Source organism: Pipra filicauda, unplaced genomic scaffold (assembly GCF_003945595.2).
Source record: "Pipra filicauda isolate LSUMZ 115617 unplaced genomic scaffold, ASM394559v2 scaffold2_size9829703_pilon, whole genome shotgun sequence".
NCBI lineage: Eukaryota > Metazoa > Chordata > Aves > Passeriformes > Pipridae > Pipra > Pipra filicauda.
The window spans coordinates 9,064,120-9,089,447 of NW_024104421.1; the positions used below are offsets into that span (position 1 = coordinate 9,064,120).

The 25,328-nt window shown below is 36.1% G+C and overlaps 1 protein-coding gene across 2 annotated transcripts in view; it reads right to left on the reverse strand.

The window, feature by feature from the left end:
* Positions 1-1,641: 1,641 nt before the first annotated feature.
* Positions 1,642-25,328, reverse strand: part of IGF1 (insulin like growth factor 1) — a 47,413-nt gene continuing 23,726 nt past the window's right edge. For both annotated transcript variants that reach the window (XM_027715231.2, XM_039383260.1), the window contains 2 exons: positions 9,175-9,356; positions 1,642-2,060 (listed from right to left, as the gene is read on the reverse strand). In XM_027715231.2, coding sequence (XP_027571032.1) covers positions 2,001-2,060; positions 9,175-9,356 — 242 coding nt within the window. In that variant the 3' untranslated portion in view covers positions 1,642-2,000. The remainder of the gene's footprint in view (positions 2,061-9,174; positions 9,357-25,328) is intronic.

Consider the following 25,328-nt stretch of genomic DNA (forward strand, 5'->3'; position numbering starts at 1 on the left):
AAAAATACAAACCACAAATTTTCTATGGGAATAAAAAGGAACTATAATAATTTCTTAGACTTTTAAGACCTACCTTGTTTCACAAGGAACTATTGAGGAGCTGTATATATGCAGTCTGCAGAGAACCTTTTCTTGTGTTTTAGTCAATACTTCAGTTATCTACTCCCCTGGATGTGGTAGAAAGGAAGGCAGATTTGAGCCTTTGAAAAGGGATCCTTCCTTTGTAGGTCTAATCTAACATCTCCCTAACTGCTCCCTTCAAACAGTATTGTCCAGGCTCCCTTTGGGCCTGACCAAGAGATACATTATCCCATGCCTGAGCTTACTCATGTAGGGAGGTGAGGGGAAGAAGTCGAGTGGAACAACTTTGGAGTTCTTGGACAGGGTGGAACAGTGCATTCCCCCCAGTCCCCCTCCCCCCACCCATCTAGTCTTCCCTTCTCTCGCAGAGAAGTTTATTGCTCACCTTGGTCACTGCTGGCTACCTTCACTGCATGACCAATCTGGCTCTCAGCTGATGTAAAAAAATGGAGCATAGGATACAGTGTTATTTAAGGTAGAACCAGTGCAGTGCCCATCAAAGTTATGTAACAGGGGATTGTAAGTAAGGATGTAAGGATTTTATGGTTAATCTCTTCTTGAGGACTCTTTCTACACTGTAATTTGGTGATTAGATCAGATTTTCTGATTTACAGAGAGATGCAGAAGCCCAATAAACGGTCAGTTAGGTCACATCTGATTGTGGAAAGAATTAAAATGGAGGGGAACTTGAGTACCTCTCTATTATGTTTGAATAGAATGATGATATTTCTGGAAGATTTAGGTACTGATGGACTACCTTTTGAGGTCATTTGAGAGCTGTTTTTCAAATTGTTTTCTCTGGGCCTAGACATCTATGACTTTGTGTTCCACATAACCATAGGTGAGAACACCACCATTGAAACATCTGAAAGGAAACAAGTATGTGAATATGCTTTTGGAGATGGGAAAGTTATTACCATCTTGAAATCTGAAGCCATTTCAGTTGATTTAAGGTGAATAGTTTTGAGACTATTTTGTTATTTAATCTTTGGCTTTGTCCTTCCACATTTGCTTTTACCTATTACCGTTTTGGCCAGACCCTTTCATGTAACAAACTATAAAATAGCACCGTTGTACTATAAAACAGAGATTTTTACATACTGTTTGATATATGTGTATTATTGATATGCTAAATTTTACATACTGCATTATATGGAGGAAGAAAGAAGTTACCTATACTGTTGCAAAATAATTACCTGGAAGAATCATTACTGGTTTGAGAGCCTATGTATGCTTTAACTGCTTTAAAAAAATCTTTTGTCTCACAAATTGCAATAAATTGCATGTTTGCAAGAGAAGGAAGAAAAAAACTGTCTTAAAACAAATGCATCTATAACCCATATTCTGTTGAAATGCCACAGATGGAATTAATGGATGTTTAAAACTGTATATGTTACCTTACTGCTGCTGTTACTGGGAATGTCAAACTGTGCAAATACGAAGGGGTAGACAAACAATGTTATCAGACACTGTAAAACAAACAGCCTGTTGCTTGTATAGAAGTGCAAATAAAAAAAACACCACTTAGACAAGGCTGATGAATGACTCCAGCAGCCAATGTTCATAGGTTAATTTAGTGCAATTGGATCCGTCAAAGGCCCATAAATTTGTAGGCATTTGAGGGGCACAGGACTTTAAGAGTTTTTGTGCAGGACATTTAAAAAAGGTTAACAAACAGTAATATATCAACCACAGAAATTTTAGCTCTGGGCTGGTTAAAATGTTCTGTTCTCTAAAGACTTAATATTGGAATGTTTAGTTGCATTGTTCACTGGGAGAATGCCCATTGGTTGAGATTGCATCAAGCTTTTTAAAACAAAGGTTTTTTTAAGTCTTCCAATGTTTAACAAATAATTTATTTACAGCAAAGTATCCTGCAGATGGCACATTCATTCTTCATTCTTGTGGATGGCATGTTCTTACATTCTGTAGTTTCTGTTTCCTGTGTTCCCTCTACTTGTATTCTTCAAATGCACTTCCTGGGGATTTAGAAAGAAAAAATTATTACAGATAGATTTCAATACTTTGTATGACCACTAAACTTATAATAGTGGGAAAACAGTTACCCAGAATGCTGGAATTGTTAGACCCACTTCTGCCAGTTCACAAGGAATAGTCTATGGAGAACCTTCTCTTGCGCTTTAATCAGTAGTTCAATTATCTACAGGGCACTTAACAATACAGAACTTCTCTACCCTGTATTTCCAGTTCTCTTAGACATAAATGATTGCTGTCACTGTTGATCTGGGCAGAGGAAACATCTGCATGGGTGGGCAACAACCTGGATGGGCTTAGACATATGGTAGGTACCAAAGATTTTCTTTCACAAGGACATTTACAAAAGCAGGATGTGCAGGGGCCGAGGAACTTGGGAGTTGTAACTGAAGGATTCATGGAGCCTCTTGGGCTTTGGTACCCAGTGTTTTCAAAATTGCTCTGCTAACTACATATTGCATAAATGACATATTACATATGTTGGATTTTGTTGGGTAAGGCCTTGAGGAGGATAAAAAGTGTGGGTTCAGTGTAGGAGCTACAGTCAAATAATTTGTATTTTCAAAACAGACGGGGTGATGTGCCAGGCAAATCAAGAGAGCTTTGGAATGAATAATGCCCTCAGTTCACTGTCAGTCCAAGCACAGACCAGTTTCCAGCGGCAGTGATGGGTGTGAGGTATACATTTCAGTTTGATTTCCTTATTTGCCATGCTGGTAAATATTATCTGGGCCCAAAGCTTCATCCATTCTGTATCAGAATAAAGGCAGAATTTTTAAGTGACTCTCTATATTTATAATCCTCATCAGAAATCAAATTCTTAGTTAACTGAAATCTGTCTGTTCTAAGAAAAGCCCAAAAGAAAAAACTATATCGGTGAAATGTGTAGAATGTGTATGCAACTCTACCACTGCAGTAGTTGCTATTAAAGCTCTAAAAATAAGGAAATGTAGCCACTAAAATTTTAAAAGTCATAAGATTTTCCTGCTTTTCTGATGGGCAGAAAGAAAATGAAAACTAATTTGGATCAATACAGTTTTGTGGAGTTTTTTAGTGATTTCCCAGATAACATTCTATTCTATATATAACTTTTCCATATCCTTTCAGTATCTATTAAACATAAAATAAATCTGAAACTAGCAAAGGATCACAAAACTTGAGCTCACATAGAGCTTATTAATTTTCTTGGATTTGGATAGGATTCTCATGGATGTGAGTTTAATTATTATTTTAAGTATATGAAATAAAAATGAAGCAGTACTCATTCACGGCTAGGCTTTGCGAACGAAGATTTGGGGAGGGCTCTACCCACGTCTGCTACAAGAGCATTGGTGGCTAAAAATGCCAATACGAGATAGGCACGTCCGATTGCAAAAGGCGCAGCAGAAAGACTCCTTAGGTGGTATATTCTGCAAGGCACGATTCTTTCTGCGTTGTCTTTTCTCCTCGAGAGTGATCCTGTGTGCTTTCTCAAAAGCATCAGCAGCGTTATAGATGGTGTGCCTCCAGACCTCCCGATTGGAGGCCAGAGTAGACCACTTACGATGATCAATGTGGCCAAGGCTGAGCGGGCCCGGGGCCGGGAACTCAGGCGCGGAAAGGAGAAGCAGCACTAGTAATTGTTAAATTAACTATACCATTAACAAGTAAAAAAAACATTAAGCCAAGTTAAGACTTATCACTGGCAAACCAAACTTGTTGATAGCAAAGTATTCATGATGAAGAAATGTCTCTTTTAGGAATCTGCCATTGTAGATGAGATTAATCATCTAGTCTCTTTTCCTGTGAAAAGTTCAGAAGGATACTGGCTTGTCTTCATCCAGTTTTGCTAATATTGCTGTAGAATGGCTTCCTTAGCATCAAACAAATACGGAATCAGAAATGTCAACAGAATTCTGCTTATCCGTACATTAACATATTTTCTGCTTTTCATTGCCTATTTCTGTTCCAGCTTTTGCAAAACTACCTTTGCTATCTTTAGTTTTCCCTAAGTTGTATGTTAGTTTTCATCCTTAAGTACTCATTCTGGATCAGCCCTTCAATTTTCACTGATTTTCATGAAAATCATCATTGTAGCGTTTCACAGGAGTCTGCCAATATGAAGGATCCTGCCTTATTCTGCAGATGCTTAGATCAGTTACATTGAACTAGGAAAATGGGAATTTCTTTACTCATCTGCCCAGCTTTTTTCTACATGGCAACAAATTAAAATATTCTCCTCAGTGCTGACCCTAGGTGCTCCTCTTTGAAGATAGTTTACCAGCATATAGGAAAAGTTATATGTTACATTATATTTGCAAAAAGTCATCCATTCTTAAGGACTGAAAACTCATGTTCTATAAAATGGACAGTGAGAGTCTTATAATGAAAGAGCAGCCATTTTGCATTGCAGTGACTTTCAAAGTGTATTTAGATTGAAAATTACCTATATTTTTCTCAATTGAAAATATAAATTGTCTCCACTACTGCTGTTGTCTGACTTTAAAATGGCTTTATCAACCAAATAAAGCAGATACTAAGATGCAGCAGGGTTTCAGTTATAGCTTTTAATGCTGACATGTAGGTAAAAAAAAAGCTGTCATGATACACAAACTAGTTTTGAAATTGAAGGAAGATGGCAGGTTACTTTTAGAACATTTTCTTCTCCAGATTCAGCATTTTGATGAATAACTACAAAGAAGTGCCACTGGTGGTAGCAGCAGTAACATGCATGCCAGAAAATGCTTTGACCCGCATAACATTTCATGTATGCAATGCTGAGTGTTGGGAAAAACAAAACAGAACAAAAAAACAAAGTTGTGAATGCTTGAATCAGGTTCTCAGACCTGCGTTTGTACTGGTATATCAAAGTTTGCCTCACTTCTCAAGTCTTTGAGGAAAAGGTAGTTAGAGGTAAAATTGCATCTGTGATGCTTGTTTTATTGTCAGATCCTCTGAGCTGATATTCAGACCCAGATGAATAAAATCACCATTTTAAGATGAGAGATGCAAAATGTGAACTTTATATAAATCAGCTCATGAAAAGAGAAGCACAGACTTCTAACCCTTCACGTACAGCATGGTCATTTAACTGAGATGGAAGGATATCGGGAAGCATGCAGCAACATTCTTATCCTATTAGGACAGACATTCAAACCTCATGTTGGCATTGAAAATTCTCTTGCTCTACTGGTAATAAATGGAAAGTCTAGTGTTTGTAGTAACAGGCACGATACCTTAGCTATGAACTCTCTGGGGGCTCTTTGAAATCTTTTCGATTCTGTGGGCAGTGTGATCAGTAATATAAAAACAGGGCTGGAAAGTAAGCAATGGGAGAAAATAATTCTCTGAAGAGTCCAAGTCCTTCTATCTGTTACACCAAAAAGTTCCCTCATTGGCTTAGTAATGTGGCATGGCTGCAACAGAAATTAGGATTGGTGCCATTGTGCATACTTTGGCCTGTAAATGTATCTGTGAATTGATACTCAGCCAATTACGAAAGAATCTACCAGTCTTAGAAAAATTAATGAGAAATAATGCAATACTTTTTCTGTTTTCCTAAAGGCATTTTCTTAAATGAAAAATATTAATATCTTTTCTCTTTCTCTCTTAGTCTCACTCAGTATTTATTTAAATTTTGAAGATTAGATAAAGTTGGAAAAGTATTTTTTGGAGAATCTGCTTCCTGTTCATACTTTGTTGGTATATATATTCATGTGTATTTTTCACATGTGGGCCTAAAGAAGAATAAGGACTGAAAATCAGAGGAAGAACAAAATTATATCCAGATGTACACCTCTTTTCTCCTTTTGCTTAGGATGAAAGGGGATGGCATGGCACTGTCTTCATGAACAAGTTCAAGTTGTGCCGGGAATGGTTTAGATTGCATGATAGGAAAAATTTCTTCACAGAAAAGGTTGTCAAGCACTGAAACAGGCTGCCTAAGGAAGTTGTGCAGGTATTTAAAAGATGTGTAGATGTGGCACTTAGAGACATGGTTTAGTGGTGGAGTTGGTAGTGCTGGGTTAATGAACTCAACGATCCTAGAGGTCTTTTCCAACCTAAATGACTGTATGATTCTCTTTTATTAATTTTTAAAATCAACCTTATCAGTATTCACATTTATGTAGTAATTTTCAAGGTAAATGAATAAGAACTTTGTGACGCTGGTTCTGTGACACTGTTTCATTTAGAAAGGTCACAGTCTTCCCTCACATATACAGTTGTGGAAATTGCTCAGTTACTTCTTTGCTAGGAGAGTTGTTTTTCAAAGTTCTACTCACTAATTTTCCAAATTGCTGTTAATAGTTAGTTCACTTTTTGTGTAAACTTTTATTATCATTTTTCAGAAGAGAAAGATGAATGGAAGAAAAACTAGATGGGACCATGACATGAAACACAGGACTTTAACTTCCCTTCTTGCTCTTGTTTTGCACTTTAAAAGTCTAAATATAAACTTAGTGTAAAAATAGGTGAAACCATTGCTTTGCTTAAACCAAACCCCAAATCCTGGATTTGTCATTTGGAAAGTTATGAGGAGATGCTAAATAAAGATGATATCAGACATATGAAAGGCATAAGAAACTGGTTGTCTGTGAAGTCTGAGAGTAACTGCACAATATATATTCCACTTAATCCTACCTTAAATCTTGCATTTAATAAGAACATTTTTAAAAGGTCATATTATATTATCTCACATACACATATTCATTTTCTATGTATAAGATATATATCTCATATATAACATATAATATTAAGAGAGAAAAATATTCCAAAGCAGAAAAAAATTGCTTAACTGAAAAATAATTTGACTTTAACATAACTATTTTTTAATTAAAATCAGTGACATATCAACACTATGAACTAGCTAAATACATTCATATTGGGAGAGGCTATTTAAAGAAAGTATGAACATAATTGCCTTTCTTAATGGAGGCATATACAACTGACTGCAAAGAGAAAAGAGAAAGAAAAAAATTACATGAGAATATGTACCTGACTTTTTCCTAATGAATTCTGCTTATCTTCCATTCTCTGTATTTTCCTATTATCTATCAAAAATATGAATAATAGTTTCTCCTACTACTTCTGCATTTTTGTTTCCTCAAACTAATTTTCTCCATCCACAAATAATAATGAAAATTTCAGTTTGTTTTCCTCATCAGATTTCTGTTATTTTATTGCCAAGTTCCTATCAAGAAGCATTTATGACTTTTTTTTTCTTCTGTTCAACTTTCTCCTCCTTTTCACATACAGTTTCTCTAAAGGTGTTGTTTTGTTTAATAATAATTTTTCTCTAATTTTATTTTTTCTCCCTTTTTCTCAAAATCTCATATTTTCTGTAAGATGCACCTTGGTTCATTCAGTTTTTCAATATTTTGCATCTCAACTTCTTTGATCTAATTCCCTCCCCTTTCTTTTCTTATGCTCCTCATTGTCCTTTTACTACCCTTTTCACCTCTTGATTCTTTCAATTTTTAATTTCCAGGATGATTTCTTCTGCAGCTAGACTTTCTCAATTACTGTTACATACTCTATTTTTTTTCTGTTTCCAGTACCCCTCTTGAGAACCATCTCCCCTGACACTGGAGGAAGATACAAGGTCTTTCTTCTGGTCCTTCCTGTTTGCAAGAAAAGTGTTCTCCTGCTTGAGTTTTGAACTGGGAAGAGGATGGCTGCCTAAAGTATGACATCGTTCCTCAGTCCTCCAAGGAAAGTGGTGTGGAGATCCATTAGAGAGCTGGCAGGTATCTTGTCTCCTTTACTTGAATGTTTTACCAATCACCTTAGCAACAAGTATGGGAAGGAGAACACAGATTACTGGCCAACACTGTTTTCTTATTTTCCAGCAAGCCTTAAGTTTATGTGTGCCCAGATAGGAATAAACCACAGCATTTTCTTGTCTACAGTTGAGCTCCACCTGAAGAAGTCTTCACTCATTGCCCTGTGTGCCCTTTGAGATACTAAGGGCTAAGGTGATACTTCCCAGGAAATGTCACACAGACACCGCTTTAAAAGTTTGAAAACTCTTGAGGAAGAGGTGAAAGGATTCCATTCTGTGAATTGACTTATGGAAAAGAATGGATGCTGGAATGATTGCAGTTGTTCTTTTCATAAAGATGATATTAAGGAAATTAATATGCAGTACAGGTTTCTTTACTTCCTATGAAACATTAGGTTTTCATGCAGTTCCATTTCTTATAAGCAAAAATTTTCGGATAACTGCAGGAATGGGGCCAACATATGTGTAGGACAGGCAGGGTCAAGCAGCAATAAAATAAATCAATAGAGACTTAGAGCAGAAGACGAATAACATGTAAAACAGATGTTCAGAACTCAAACAGGAGAGAGGGTTGTACATGAACTCCATTGTAGCCTAGTCTAAGATGGGTTTTCTGAACTATAGGCTGTGTTGATACATATATTTACAGTATATCTAGTATCACAGGAACAAAAATCTGGATACTCTGAACTCCACAACTATACAAAAAATATCAATTAATATTTGAAGTGCTTGGAGAATATATGTATTAAACTTTAAATACTTAAAATGAAGTATGTAATGATTGCAGTGAGTATCCATTTAATTTATTTCTGATAAATAAAAAAAAATCCAAAATAATGAAGAAAGAAAAAAAATTGTTCATTTACTTATAAGATGAATAGCAGAAGAGTGGTATTTTCCTTCTTAAGCACTCACTCTACCTCTCCCTGAAAGAGGAGGATGAGTGAAGAGATTCTGAATAGATGAGTTGTTAAACATTCAGTGTTTGATTTCTCTTTTGAAAGAAGTCTTAGGTGCTATTTCTGATTGGATGACGTGAGTACTTATCACTTGCCACCCTATAGCAGGATAAAGCCTCACAACTACTAGCTTAGCAATTCCATGTTTTATTCAGTGTTCTAAGAGATGAGATGAAACATACCATTTCCTACCATGGAAACTATTTTTCAAAACTCCACTAAATCTAGTAGGCAGAACACATCAATTGTCTTCTGTGTTACCAGCCCTGATAGAATTTTCCTTCCCTAAAATACATAGGGTTTTCTTCGTTGGCATTTTATTGGTTTGGCTGGTTTATTTGTTAGTAGTTGTGAATTTTTCCCAGCCTGGCCTACCTTTTGTGCTTTTGGCATATCGGTGTGGCGCTGAGCGCGTACAGACCGTGCAGATTTAGGTGGCTTTATTGGAGCACAGTACATCTCCAGCCTCCTCAGGTCACAACTCTGGAAGCAGCATTCATCCACTATTCCCTTGTGGTGTAAGCGTCTACTGCTGGATCCATACCCTGTAGGCTTACCTATTCAAAACACAAATGGAAAGTTTTTTCGTTAGAAAGAAAATGCAAAGCTCTCAGAAGCAGTCATATCATCAAGTTGCATTATTTTAACTGAATCACGAATGACCATTGTAGAGCCTGTCTGTGTGTATCTATTCTAAGACCCTGTTCTCAGAAGCACCTTTTAAAGAAATTCCTGGAAACAGCCACCTTTTATCTCTGTCTATGGGTGTTCACTATTTTAGCATGTGAGCAAATTTATGCATTCTTAGAAAATTATTATTAAAATATGTTCCTGAACTGTCTTAGCATTGAAAATGGAGAGGGAGGAATCTGAAATCTGGCATTTACAAAGGAAATTTGCCCTTAAGCTTTAGGATGAAAACTGATTGCTGAGCCAGCTGAGGTAGCTGATGTGTAAAGATCATAGATCATGACTGTGTTGTAGACAAATATTTCCTAGTAAAAAAGGCTGCACCGAGGTACTATGTGAAGCCAGAATGTGTTCCAAAGGGGAAATAAATACTGTATACAACTGCACAGGCTGTAAGATCTGCAAGCTTAAAAGCTAGTGGGAAGCAGGAAATAAGGTAACAAAGTAACGGATGAAATGCAGCAAAAATAGGAAGATGGTTGATGGAATAGATAAAAGCAGAAGATTTTATATTCCATAGATTTGTACAAGACAGGAAATGGGACTGACATAACATGGTTTTCCTGTGTTTTGCACCAGGCATCTGTAGAAACTACTTAATTGGCAAATATTTTCCCTTTTTCACTCAGCTCCAGTAAAGGCTGACATGTTCATTCATACAACTCTCACACACATATTTTTGTCTTTGTTGCCCCAGTGGTTTATGATTTCCTTAGTAACTGCTAATTTCTCTGCTATGCTACACAGACATTAAAGTCCCACTGTTTCCTGGGCTTGTTTGTATGCAACCCAGTTGGATGTGTACTTGCCCTGTTATGACTAACTAGAAATGAAGGAACAGTAAATTCACAAAAAGTAAGTAGCTGCTTACTTTCTATATCTATTTTAAATTCTACTAGAATTTGATTTCACATGCTAAAATTCTGAAAAGATTAAGTGTTTTGTTTTGACATTTTCAGCATTAAATGTTTCCTTTTACAGAATGATCCACATTAGTTAAGAACTGAAAAATATGGAAAAAAAAAAAGGAAAGAAAATTGTACCAAGAGCCAAAAAATGAAGTAACTCAGTCAACTCTACCAATTTCTTTTCATGCCTTTTTTTTTTCTTTTTTCCTTCAGTTTTATCACTGAGACCAAAAATCTGTTATTCACAGAGTTTGGCAGGAGTTCACATTTTAAGAATTACTCAAGCTAGATAAGACATAAAGGCAAAAATTCAGTTTCTCTTTGAGAAATTATTACATCAAATGCTTATACAGCAAAGTCCAGGTTGACGTCCAGGTACTTGTCCTGCAGCTGTCAATTTGAAAAGACGACACTGCATTTTGCAGTACCCTGTGATTAAAACATGTACCCATTGATGAAGAACCCTTGAGGCTTTAGAACATCAGTAAATGAAAAGACCTCTAGTGGTAAATTATGTCACATTTTAGCCAGCAATACAGCTAGCTAAGAAATAACTGTCCCTATGAGCTTTGTAAACTCAGACAACAGATTTTTAAATGTCTTTTTTTTTTTCTTTCCTGGGACTATAAATTAAACGAAAAGAAAAACATGCTTACTTAGTATATTACAATCCACTGAGGGCCTCTATATTGTACATTGCCTGCTAAATCATTTGTTTCATAAGACTAAAGAGAAGAGCAAGCCAGGAACAAATTACAGTAATATTTTGGTTTGTTTGTGTGCGTGTTGTGTATCACTGAAAAATATTATAAATATTTAGATGCAGCATTTTGTTTTTTTTTCTGAAACTATTTTCCCTCACTAACTTATTATATAAATTACAAGCTTTTTGCTAAAGATTATTTCTGAATTCTGTTAATCCAGTGGTTTTAGCCCAATACTTTTAAAATTTAGCAGTCAAGATAATGTGTGGAGTGTCATTAGTTTGCAGTATACCCAGAGCTGTGCCTCATTTTGTCTTGCTCCCATTTAAAGAAAGGTAGGGCAAATTCCGTTCCTGGATATGCAGGTATAACTCTTCCTAATAGATCCAGCTGAACTATAGGTACAAAGAACTGATTAGTAAAGCTTCCCTTTCTTTTCTTAATCTGCCAATTTTTCATAAGCAGATACACCCTAAAAGCTTCTGTTCAAGTTATTTTACCCTTCAGTGTCTGAATTTAACCATTTATAAATGTGTAGGACCTTTATAATTTATAGAGTTGATAAAGTACCTTTAATAACCTATGAAGCACTGCCTGTCTTATTTAGTAATCAGTGGCAACATTTCTCCTCACTATCATATACATAAATAGTTAATGCAAATCCTAAATCATGGAATCTTTCTAGTCCAAATCTCAGTGCACTTCAAAATCATTTTTAGTGTAGCCAGACCAAAAACATCTATGAGTTACTTTTCTTTCTGACAGAATAATAATTTTATGAAGGATTATATAATGTCTAATAGCCCTTTAAAAAGCCTGTATGGTACATGTAACAACATTGGAATGGAATCACTACCACATCACTGATGTGGTCATCTGTGAACTTATAGGCTTAAATATTCATGTATCACATAGCATACTAAATACTCATCCTTCATAAAAAGATAGCATTAGTCCTGTGAAGTTAGATTTTTTCTCTTTAAAAAAATGTTTCCCAAGGTTTTTGAAAGACCTAAGCAATTAAATATGCTTAAAATCTGTGTGGTATAGAAAGTGATATACAACAGAGAGAACAAATTAATAGAAAAAATATTCTTTTTCAGTAATCATGATTCTCAATCATGATTGAGAAGTATCTGATATGTAAAGTAATTTTAAACCAATAGATTTTAAATTACTGCTGTCCTCTTAAGTGCTGCTGCTTACGAAGATGCTATTACAGCAAAAGACATAAAGAATTACAAGGAGATACTACCACTTCTACAGATGTTATCATTATTTGGCCCATCTGCTTCTGGAAGGACTGCAGGATCAGATGGTTCCAGTTCATCAAATTACCAAACTATGCATTTAGATCTAGGCAAATGTTCAAGCTCCTATATAGTGTGTTGGACTAATTCACGTGTTAAATAGTGAGCACATGCCTGTGTGCTCTTCTACATAGGGACTGATTTAACTGAGCACTTAAGATAATTTCTAGACCAACTGGTATTGGTAAATAAATGGCTGGTGGTTCTTCATTTTTAATATGATTTTTGTTCCCTTTTTTTTTTTTTTAATAATATTACCTGCAGTATGGACTGGACTTTCTGTGTCACTATACTGTGAACCCATATAGTTCTTTCTCATCTCTCTGACATAATTTGAGTGCTGCCTTCCAACCGCTATCAAAAAGTTCCTTGTATTTACTCAACCTTCAAAGTGCTGCCTGTGGACACACAACAGTCTTAGACATTCCTTTTTGCTGACGTACACTGATTTCCTTGGAGGTTTCTTTCCTTTTTTGTCAGTTGCCAACTCAAGAGAATTTCGTATCATGTAGGTCAAAGTTTACTTAATAGAATATTTGGCACTTGTTTAATCTACACTATCAAATATGTGAATGTTTCTTTCAATGTGCGACAAGCAGATACAAAGTCTAATCACACTATTCTGAAGTCCCCTGAGAGCAGGCCAAGGTACAGAGTTGCAGTAGTTAAACAGCTGACTTCTGTACTAACAGCATTTCCCTTTAAATAATGCAAAGTCAGTGCAGTAATTCAACAGGACTTGTTTATACTCGATTTCTCTGTTTCTCCCCATCCCTCCAAAATACCTTACTCCTATAGGTGGACTATAGAACTATCATATATCAAGTTATCTAGACATTCTATGTAGAATCATAACCAACTATTGTAGTATTAACATTAGAAATTACATAAGAAATAGCCCAGGCTAAACACAAAGCTTAATCTACTCTTTAGGGGACTCTAGGAAGAGCTGGGGATATGTGTCCAGGAACTTTTATGTGACTCTTCGTACTTGTTGTGCATAGTGTCTTTTGTAGCCAAGCATAGAACTTGAGAATGCTGTGTAGACTGTAATTCAGAAATACATCATAAATCTGAAAAACAGTGACCTAACCTGCTATCAGAGTCAATCATCAGCTGTAACTGCTTTTAAAGTATTCTAAGAGGCCATTAGTTTTGCTCTAGTCTTGTAGCAAGAAACTCACAATGTTTCCATCAAAACATCAGGGTAATATAACTCGTACAATTTTGAAACATTAATAGCAGATTACAGTATTGGGATGTATGTAAGCATGCTATAAGGAAGTGTGTTGTACAAACAGAATTTTTCTGTGACCTGAACAACAAGATTGAGTGTTTGTGGTGCTATATTACAATGCAGAAGCTGAACAAACTCATCCTGTGTCTGCTAGATCCAGACTGGGAGCTGTTGGTTAGAGTGTTTTTTGAGTTGCATGTGCTGTCTGCCTTATAGTGGCACAGAAGACTAGGGATGCTGAATTTGAGATTCATCTTGCTCATCTTTGCTACCTGAAAATTAGGGATCTCGTTTAAGATAGTGAACTCAACAAGGAGGTGTGCCTACAGGGTGACTGATTTCTGTATGGAATGCTTTACTTAAAATTAAACGTATCCTTGTCCTCTGAAAGAGGCAGTCTTCTTTCATGGACTACAGATAAAGCTACTTGATCGAGTCTTAGCGTGCATACGCAACTCCTTCTAGCTCTTCGAAGAAAACGAATTCCACTGAAAATGATTTGTTCTAAACCACAAAATATATGCCCCTGGTGGAGTACAAAGCCTTTGTCTTTCATTTCCAATTTAACAATTAAATATAACAACAAATTGTTCTAAAAAGGACACCAGGCAGTGTACTATTTAATTATGTATCTCCATACCTCTTTAACTGTATTCTGTATGTTAGGCTACTGTTTCTGTGTATTTTTGCATTATAAATTCATGCATATGCAAAACAAGAGATTGTTGATATCACTTTTCATCTCCTTGTAATCTTAGACAAATGATTTAATGTTATATTGGTGATACTTCTTGAGAGTGCTCTGGAATTTCTAATCTGTATTTGGAAAATTATGAGTCAATATTCAATCAGCAGGAAATGCCTGGGTTTTGATACTTCTATGAACTGTTAAAACAAACAAACAAACAAGAAAATAACAAATCTTGCAGAGTGTTGTAAAGTCCCTTAACAGAAATACCTCAAGGTTTAAACGTGCAGAGTAGGCAATCTGATTTTCATGTAAATAAGTTGCATGCATTTTGAAGCGACAATATTTAATATTTAGTTTCCATTTTCCTTCAATGTTTTGTTAATGCCAAAAAATAATTATGCTTAGACTGATTTTTGTTTGTATTCATCAAAATGAGCATATATTAGCATTTATAAATGCTCAATGAATGGATGCCCTAGCTCTGAAATCTAATTTAATATGCATGAGAATAGAGGATAAGCTTTATCAGTATTCACAAGTAAAATCTTTATGGAAGCATATGCATTTGTTAATATTGAGATATTGCACTAGAGCTACTGCTTTGTGGAATGCTGGATTGCATTATTACTGAGTCCAAAGCAAGAAGAAGTTTGCTCGTTGCTCTGAAATCATAAGCAAGTAAGACTGGGAAAACATATTGATCAGTATTGATCTATAAGAGAAATCTACCAAGAGTTCACAGAGTGTTTTGCCTGAATAAGTACAATTTCTAAGCTTCCTCTTATGAAAAAATGGTAACCCTTTCATATTTCAAATGGACAGTAAAATAACTATTTCACTTCTTTAAAGCCAGTGAGACAAGTGTAGCTTTATTCCAGGTATCTTAATTTGTAATTTCTTTATGTTTATTTAGTCTGTCACGTAGTTGAATAAGGTATTTTTTTCCTCTAGAAATATGCTTACAGAAGCATTCTTTTTCTTCACTGTGTATTTAATTGGGAAAAAATTCTCCTCTTCCTCTAACTTATTTCCAAAATACAGCACTTGTAACAATTTCCTCTCACATATAGGTGTGCTGTACTCCACCTTTTTTATGGAATGGCTGCTTTGGAGGCCATCGAGCACACTAAGCATGTGATAGAGCCCTTATGCTTCACACAGTAGTTCCTAAGCCATTTGCAATGTGTAAAGAGAAAGACCTACAGGTTTGAGTGTTGCACTGGGATACGAAACAGGAATTTCAGAGTTTAGAACTCTTTTGAGGAAAAAAAAATTGGACAAAGAATGGGAAACAATATAATGTATTATTTTACACCAATTCAGTGCTCTAGAGGGTGAAAACCTTGCCGACCTAGCACAATTTACAAGCCTACATCAGATTCCAGGGCTGGAAAGTGCCTGATGCTGCCAAAAAATATATACTTTGGCAAGGGAAATGCTTTGCTGAAAGGAAATTCACTATTGCAAGAATAGCCAGGTTTATCAGGGTTTAGGACAAGATAATTCGAAGCCAGTAGGTCATTGTTACATTTGAATATTACCCCTATATTACATCAAGGTGGACAATGGTAATACAGGCATCTGCCCATAATGAGAATACATTGTCTCTTCTTCTGGTATATACTCTCAGAGTAAATAATTACTGCTTACCGTTGTGTGTGGTGGGAGGAGGAGTCCTGATAGAACCTTTCATATCCTTCTTATCCCATAGCCGATGTAAAACTGCCTTTTATTTGGATTACCAAACAAATAACAATGCAAATGCCATAACTGGGTGAAGTCCTAGCATCACTGAAGTCAGTGGGAAATCTTTTAGTGCAGTCAGGATTGTGTCTTGATGAATCAGATGCCAGAAGTTACTTATATATAACCTGACCCAAGGTGTATCAAAATAAATGGAAAGCCTTACATTGAACTTGGACTTTGCAACGTGCTGATAGCAAACGGACACTTGCCTTCTCTTCCAGCCTTACAGTTCAGTGAGTAAAATGCCATCTTAGTGGCATCTAGAGAGATTGGAGGGAATGGATGTGGTGAGATTCCTTGAAGGAGGTAAGAAGAAAGGAGTACTGATGTACAATGTGGAGTAGATTGACTGCTATTTCTTAATACCACTGACCATATAACAGGCGGTACTTTGCTTTCCACTGTGTGAGCAGGAATTTTAGCTCTACAGTTACTCTTTCTCAGTTGTACACTGAGAAGTGAAAGCAAATAACAAACATGGTACACTTGCGGCTGCATTTTGACACAATCGTCTGATTAAAGGCGGAAAGTGTGAATGCCTGTTATAAGTTCTGTCTAATACCTTTCCTACTACCCAGGAGTGCACATATTGACACACATTACAATTTTTATTTTTATTTATACAGCAGTAGCCCTTACAGGAGGGTAAGCAGGTGAGCACAGGCCCCTGTCACCTACTATAGCAGTAGACAATTTTCATTCTGTTATTAGAAATGAGTACTGGCTGCAAGATGGCTGAAAACAAGCCCAGGTGTGCCCAGGTGGACAAGAAGGCCAATGGCCTCCTGGCCTGTATCAGAAGTAGTGTGGCTAGCAGGACCAGGGCAGTGACAGCGCCTCTGTACTCTGTTTTGGTGAGGGCACACCTGGAGCACTGTGTGCAGTTTTGGGCCCCTTACTATGAGAAAAACATGTCCAGAGAGGGGCGATGGAGCTGGTGAAGAGCCCAGAGCACAAATCTGATGAGGAGCAGCTGAGAGCTGTTTAGTCTGGAGAAAAGGAGGCTCAGGTGACACCTCATTGCTCTCTAAAACTACCTGAAAAGACATTGTGGCGAAATAGGGGTCAGTCTCTTCTGCCAGGTAAAAAGTGACAGGAAAAGGGGAAACAGCCTCAAGTTGTGCCAAGAGAGGTTCAGATTGGCTATTAGGAAAAATTTCTTCCCTGAAAGAGTGGTTAAACATTGGACAGGCTGCCCAGGGAAGTGGTGGAATCACCACCCCTGGAAGTGTTCAAAAAATATGTAAACCCTTATGGTTTAGTGGCCGTGGTGGTATTTGGTCAAAGGTTAGACTTGATCTTGAAGGTCTTTTCCAATTGTAGTGATTCTATGATTCAATAAGTGTTAAAATAGAAAAGAAAGTAGGAGAGAAAAATAAGGTAAAGCCGTATGGGCTTAGCTCACTCCTCACAACAGTTTCATAGTTGTCTACACCCATTAACTTTAGTGGATTTACTAAAATGTGCTCTAAGGTCTGTTTAGTAAGATCTGACATAATTGCTGAGGGCTTTGTCAGCAAAAAGCATCCAACCTTATACAAGGATGCAGCAACAGAGCATAAGGAATAAACAAGATTCAGCTTTGCACCTGTGAAGTATTGCCTGAATCCTGTTTAAACTTTCCAGTTATTGAACCTTTCTGTACAAGTCAGAATGACACTACTTTAATTACTTCAGAAATTACTTCAAGCATGGTGAGGTGACTTAATGCTTTTGGGGAAAGTTCAGCGTGTAGTTTTCTTAAGGCCAACATTTTAGATCTGAATTATTTCCCAGAAAAAATATTTTTGATTGTTTGTTACTTTTGCCATATTGGGATACTTCTACTTGTGAAGATTGACTTGCAAGATTCCTGATTAGAAAGGACAAATTAACCACTGCATTCAGAAAGGGAATTAAGACAGAAAGATTAAGAGACAGATTCTTTTATCTTCTCTGATGTTAAACAGTACAGTCTCCTAAATTACAAGAGGTCTTTGCAGAGAAAGATAGTACTTAATTTGAGTAATATTTGTGGAATCTAACTATCAATTATTTGCACAGGAGAAGGCTGTGTCAGTGCCACGAACTGAACCTACACCAACATAAGCACCAGGCCAATGCTTTAACTATATACCTGTCTTTTCTTAATCTTATATTTGAGTCAGTACAGCATGTAAAAATCTAATCTTGAAATGAAACATTCATTTGCGGTCATGATGCTCTTGTTAAATTTGTCAAAGGAGATAAAAGAAAAGTGAAACTTTCCAGTGGAGTACATAGTCATTAGGGAGTGAGGATGAGGTCATTGAGATGAGACACAGTGACTTGTGCCTGGAAACAAAACCAGAACTAACCTAGCTAAAATAGACTGTTACGATTGATTCATCTTTCACTTACACTGGTTTTCTACCAGTTGTGGTTCCATTCTTTAGTGATTTAATATTACAATAGGAGCTAGGAGAATCAACTCTAGTGATAGGAACATAAAGAAAAATACGTCAGTGCAGAATAACAAATGAAACTACACTTGCTCTCCTTGTCCTTCCAGTTCGCCTTGTGGTTACTGAAGACATGCAGGGGGATTATAAAGGAGTACTGGCATAGTGCAGGAGAAATTAGTTCTAGTATAACACTTAAATACCAAAACTACAGTTTCTGTAGGATCCTTGAAAATGGAAGTGCTTGTAGGCAGTAGAGCTGGTTTATGAAGCAAATAGGAAGTAATCCCTTTATGGGGCTGACAACGCCCTCTACAGTCACAGTTTTTAAAAGGGAATGTGGTTTCTGAGTAGATTTTTTTTTTTTTTTTGAGTTCTCACTTACTAAGTTTCAATGGCTTTTCAGGGAAGTTCAAAGGTTTTAAAAGTTCATTTCCTTTTAGAGAGAAGTTTTTCCCAAGTAACCAGAATTGTTCCTTTCTTTTATTATTTCCTTTCCAACTCGTTTAGGCTTGATTAATGATTGAAACCTCCACATCAGTTAAAGATGTTTTTCAATGGCTTCTTTTATTCTGCCATCTTCCTGTTCTTTTGTTTCACCTGGTTTCTTCTGTGGGTCATACAGGAATACTATAAATGTTAAAAGTGCTACGACAATGTTGAAGTTAATCTGGCCTTTAAATTCCAGGTGCTCATTGGCTTTTTTTGAGCTGCAACATCCACAATTATTTAAGCAAGGGAATCCAGTTCAGCAGAAAAGCAGGAGGATGAATAAATATGCTTTCATTTTTCTTATTTATGTAGTAATATGTAAGCTTAATGGTGACTCTGTAAAACATAACTGTTCAATGCACTTTGTCTGCAAAATCATTCTTCCCAATACTGGGACAATGGTTTTGCACATCATGTCATCCATTTCATCAGTCTAAGCCTATCCCTGCTCTATGGTGGTTATTAAAAAAAAATAAAGAAAAAAAAGTATTATGGAAAAAAGTACTTGTCTTAAGTGTTCTTGGCCAGTGGAGGGCTTACATGGTATCACAAAAAATGAGAAAAGAAGTACTAAGTAGTTTCTATGAAATACATTTCTAAAGAATCTCTTTTATTCCTGTATTGGTTATTAGAAATCACAGCCATTTTTAGTTCTGAAGTCTTCAACACCTATCATTCAATTTTTATTCCTTTAAATGCTAATAAATCTCATAGGCTGGAGGACTTTGAAGAAATCTTTTGATCATCTGAAAGCACAGATTCTGAGTTGTGTCTAGGACATAGGCATCAGTATTAAAGCCTTTTCAAATATCTTTGTTGTGAGTCTTTAGATATTTAGTTCTGTAGTTATAAGTTACTTAAATATTTGAAATTGAGAATCAAGTATTTAAATTAAGAGTCAAGCTGTAAAAAGGAAAATTATGTTCAGAGATACTCTGTTGGTACCCAAAACTCGACTTAATAAGATCATAAATATTTTCAAATAACTATCCTTATATAGTTAATTGTAGTTAATTCTACAATTAAATCTAATATTGATACACATAAACTGAATCAAACAGGTTAGTAAAATATATTTCTGCACAAGAAAACCTAATACCAAAATCCTTGTAATTTTTCTTCTTTCCTTCTTCTATACAATTTGGTACAACTAAAGGAGGAGGAAAATGCCCAGTAAAGTAATTTTCCGATATTATAGATGTGCAGTTGAAGAGTTTTTCTTTTAATAGCATATCCCGATTAATTTTGTCATTATCCACTCAAATGTTATTGAAAAAATAAAAAAAAATAATACTTGCAGCCTCCTGCACTATTAATATTTGTACACTTTCGGTGTGGACGTAGATGCCAGCAGCACAATGCTTGTTTCTCTTAGGCCTTTTGTAGCAAAACTTCTTAGAGTTCTTTCCATTGAGAATGATTTTTTGGATAAAATATCTCTTTTTGGATAAAACATTGCTCTCACTAAACCTTTGGGCAAAATGTATACCAAACGAAATTGAACTTTCTGTGGTTTGGGAAAGTTGGATTAATTTTTTTTTCCCTTGTTTTTTGTTTTACATTCCTCTGAACTCCTCTTTCCTGGCAGAAAAGGAGGTGCCAAAATAATCCAAGGAGGCTGTGCAGCCTCTCCAGAAGTGAGAATTTCATCAAGTTTACTGAGAGTGATTGTTCACGTAAGATTTCCAATCTAGGGGCCTTTACCAGGATAATGCTTTAATTTTGCAGAACTCATTTTCCCCATTTGTGAAATTTAGAAAAGTTTCAGGTCTGCATCCAGGATAAAATCCTGAATGGAAGTACAATGAAATCACTTTCACAATTCTGCTTGTCTAAAATGGGTCTGAGTTTCCACTTCTTTGTTTCTAAGTGATTACTTAAACTGCATCTCTTGTGATTTGGCTTAATTATTTGCAATTTCTCGTCATCTGCCAGTTGCTTATGCCTCTCATGGATTCCTTCTTGACTTCTTCTGATACTACTTCATAACTTTTCTAATGAATTTCCTAAACTCATTTCAGCATTCTAGTTATTCTTTGTTTAGCCCTCCAGCAGTTAGACAGCAGGGCATTAAATAAGTTGTTGTCAATTTAAACTTCATAATTGTGTTGACTTTCCATTCAACATCATAAAACTGCTATGCAATCAACTGTGATCACTCTAAAGATACAAAACACAAAAAAATAAACTATTGTGTATCATTTTCTCTATACAACTTCAGAACAGTATTGGTTTAGATCAGATAAATTCATCTCATTTAGAATTGGTGACAATAAAATAAACATCATCCTTGCTACTTTTTTTTCTAATCTTAGTGATACAAAGCATAAAACAAAAGTTTCTTATGCAGGAAATAGCTACATATTATGGATCTTTGTGGGATGGAATATCTTTCTCTCTTTATCTGTGAGTTTCTCTCTACTTGCGTGTAGATCTTTTGCCAGCAGCTACTCTGCAGCAAGTTCATAGCATACTACAGGTACCACAGAGGCATGTACTGCCTCTCCAATGGCTTCTTGTCTCATCAACAGTATATATTATGTGAATATTACATGAATTACAAGCTGTTGTGAAATACATGGATTTTTTTCCCCCCCGTATTATACGAAATAGAGTGATGGAGCTGTTGTAATGAAGTTCTATCAGTAGCAAATAGATTTGAGCACCGGAATTTCCTGGATATGTTTATATTATAGGGTAAACTGGCTATGTCTCTGGAAGATTTGAATGAGTCTGTGATAATTGATAAAATTTACCATAATATATAAGGTTTACAAAAAGGCTTTCTGTCCTTTAAATGTATCTTATCAATTGTTCTTAAGGTCAAGGTCTATTGAAAAATTTAAGCAAAATATTTATCTGACAGGGGCTGCAGTTTATTTCTACATCATTCCAAAGTTTTTTGGTTCCTTTTTCAATAACAACTGTCTTTATGGCTGGTCATACATTTGCCCTGAAATCACATCATCACATCTATAATACACACACATTTTTTTTTGCTTCAGGGTTGAGATCCAGGAGGTTTTATGATTGTTGAATCTCCTGGGCAGTGTGTTCTGCTGAAGTGCCTGGAGACTGACAGCGGCATTGTTTATAGTAATTGTTTTCCTGTGTTGTTTTTATGCAAAATATGGGTAGTAGGTCCATTTCTTCTTCACACTAGAGGGCTCCTTCACACTTGGTTAGCAGTGTGGCAGCACCTACAAATCAGAGCAGCAGAAACAGTCTGCAGTGCAAGGGTTTGCCTGCATTACAGGACATAACTGTGTCTTCTCTTCACAGAAATTGCTTCTGTGTATTGTAATACTTTCACCTCATGAACAGCGTCAGAGTGGCCTGTGATAATCTTCCCTCCTTATCACATAAGATGGGAAAAACAGAAACATTACGAAACTATTTCTGAACAAAGAGAGGTTAAGATATGCTCCCTGTTCAGTTTAAAGATACTCATGAGAATAATAAATGTCATAATCAAGCCATCTTACATTGAATGCTTCTTAAAATTTTGGCCACTAGGTAAGATTGTTGGAGGCTATCGAAAATAATGTTGGCTCCTCTTTCTGCTGTTGGAGTGGCTGAGTCGATTTAATTTCAGTAGTGGGACCAGTGTTTTTACAGGTTGAAGAAAATGCTTGTGCTAGCTCTCCATGTTGCAGTAGTTCTTCCTGCCAGTATTTGGATCATAGACTATAGTGGCTCAAATAACAGACAAGAACTAGAAAATTAGAAGAAAGCTTAATTGTTGGAAGAAGGCCATCGCCTTGACCGTTTTTCAGACCAGAATGGCAGATCATTTTGACCTCTAGATACAGCTCTGAAATTTGAAAGATAAATTGGTAAAGAGGATGTGCAAATCTTCGGGAAGTAAAACACTTCCCGAATATCTGTCTTGTACTCTCTACTTTGTCCTCTTTTTCACAGTAGTAACAGCTTACCTAATTCCTTATACAGAAATTTCTTAGTATTAATCAGAGTAGGCTTTCTAAATGTCTAGTTTACGTGAAGTATTATGGTAGAAAATCATGAAATTAACTGACAAAATAGCTGTGTGCTGTAGTTCAGTAACCTTTTAATTTTCTAAAATAACTGAACTCTCTTCAGTGTGAGAGGTTGTATAGTAAACAGTGTCCATTCAAGTAACAATATAAGAAATTGTTCCCAAAACGCTGTTATGTTGATATTTTAAAGTATTGCTACTGTTCTCCACAGCTTCAGCACTTAAACTCTGCCCTGCTCTTTGTCAGATTCATGCTTGGGAAATGTCACTGGACTGACAGCTGGTAAAGGCAAAGAGCGGAGAGGAACCACTGAAAAATGCTTGGGATGTGTTCCTGTGTTGTAGGGAGAAAAGATATCAGAAATATAGAAAACAAAACATGACTTTTTAAATCCACAACATGTTCTATCCTATGTAAAAGACTGTTCAGTATTGGTTGTATTTAAACATACATGCACGACGGGCAGCATATTTGTTACAACTCTTTGCCATTCTTCAATAATGCAGCAACAAGGAAGATTATCCTTCCTCCTACTCCAGGATGACGTCATTGAACTGATAAGTAGGACTTAGGAAAGGTTTATGTTCTTAGCACTAGATTTAAAGAATATAATACTGCTTTTAATATAGTAATTTCTACCTCTATTAATTTTCAACGTTTATCTTGCAAGATCATTAGGAAATTCAGAAATTTTTTCTCTTGTTTGAGAGAAAAAGAGCGGGGTGATTTAAGGATAAATAAGCTCACTGCTGTAGAGCTCCTCTACCACTGTATCACATCTGGCAAGTATCCACAAGGTCTTTCAAAGTGATATACTGTAAAATTGCTAAAATATGCAGTCTTAAAAAATTTAAACATATTGTTAAAATTTTAGTGGTGAAGCTGGTAGTAATTATTGAGTACTTGATTTGTTCCCTAATAGAACAGATGTTTTTAATTTATTATTTCATTCACACTGTAAATTTTCACATTAGACACCACGCTGGATCAAGATAAAATATCAGTGACAGGACACTTGTTCTTTCCTTTAAATCAGAAGAAAACAGATATTATTGTACCATGTTCTGCATCTTGCTCGGATTAATTTTGACTCATTTCCTTACAGAAATTGCTGAAACCTCTCCAGTGTTCTTCATGGACCATTCATTCATTATTGTCTCAATGCTCTGGCACAATTATATTAAGTTGTAGTTAGTGGATGTAGAAGAAGAAGGATTAAAAGTTAGCTTTTCTGGATGGGCTATATGGCATCTGGTATAGCTCAGGCTGGAATCAATAGGAGGCAGCCCAGTCCCTAAAGAACAATTCGTCCTGACTTATTGCACAAAGTGCATATAAGTGTTTGAGAATTAAATACTTCTGCAAAAGCAAACTAAATATCCCATAACAGTATCATCAACTGAGCAGCAGAACACAAAGTTTGGTAATCATACGTATAAATTCTGATTGTTTGGCATGGTAATATTGCCACTGATTGTTGGAACAGGTAATGACACCTAATCTTCAGATTGCCTGACACTTTCTAATATTAATCTCTGCCTTAATGCTATTATAACTTAACCAAACCTTAACTGTCTGGGCTTCAGGTTTTGTGAATTGTGCATATTTGATAAGTTCTTAAGATTTTTTGATTTATTCTTGTAAAGGAGGTGGATAGAGAAAGATGTAGCTAAAACCATTGAGTCATTTCCAACAAAAAGATTAGAAGCCATATGGTTTTGCCCCTGCTCAAATGTAACCCTCTCTTCATGTATGCCTGTTTTACTGAATAACCCTTGTGCTTCCATCATGTGAAGGTTGAATTTGGGGAGGAGGAAAAAGGAATCACGGAATCGTAGAATGGCTTGGGTTGGAAGGGACCTTAAAGATCATCTAGTTCCAACCCCCCTTGGAAATTCGGTTCAGATATGTACATTTATGTCCTGCATATGGAAGGTCACCTAGAGATTGCAAATTTCAAAATTCCAAGTCAGTCAAGGTAGGTATAGGTATTTATCAGTCCACCATAAGTATTTACTGGTTCGGTTTTCTGAAGAGTTGGGCTGCTGCAAGTGTTTTTCTTGTTATGCTCCACTCATGATAATTTCAAGGAGTTGTCACCATGCTATCTAACTCTCCTGCTCTTTAGAACAGCTGCTATCATTTGTTACTGCTGCCATAACTGAACTTGCTGTCTGATATTGATATTTCCCCATGCGAACATTAAAGTGAGGTTTCTCTTAAAAGAATTTTTTTCTTGGACTCTACTGAGATTGAAGTTAAACTAGATGTGGCTGGCCTGTGGTTAGGTGAGCTGATGTGGGTATTTCTGTAGAGATGCTTCACAGTCTATG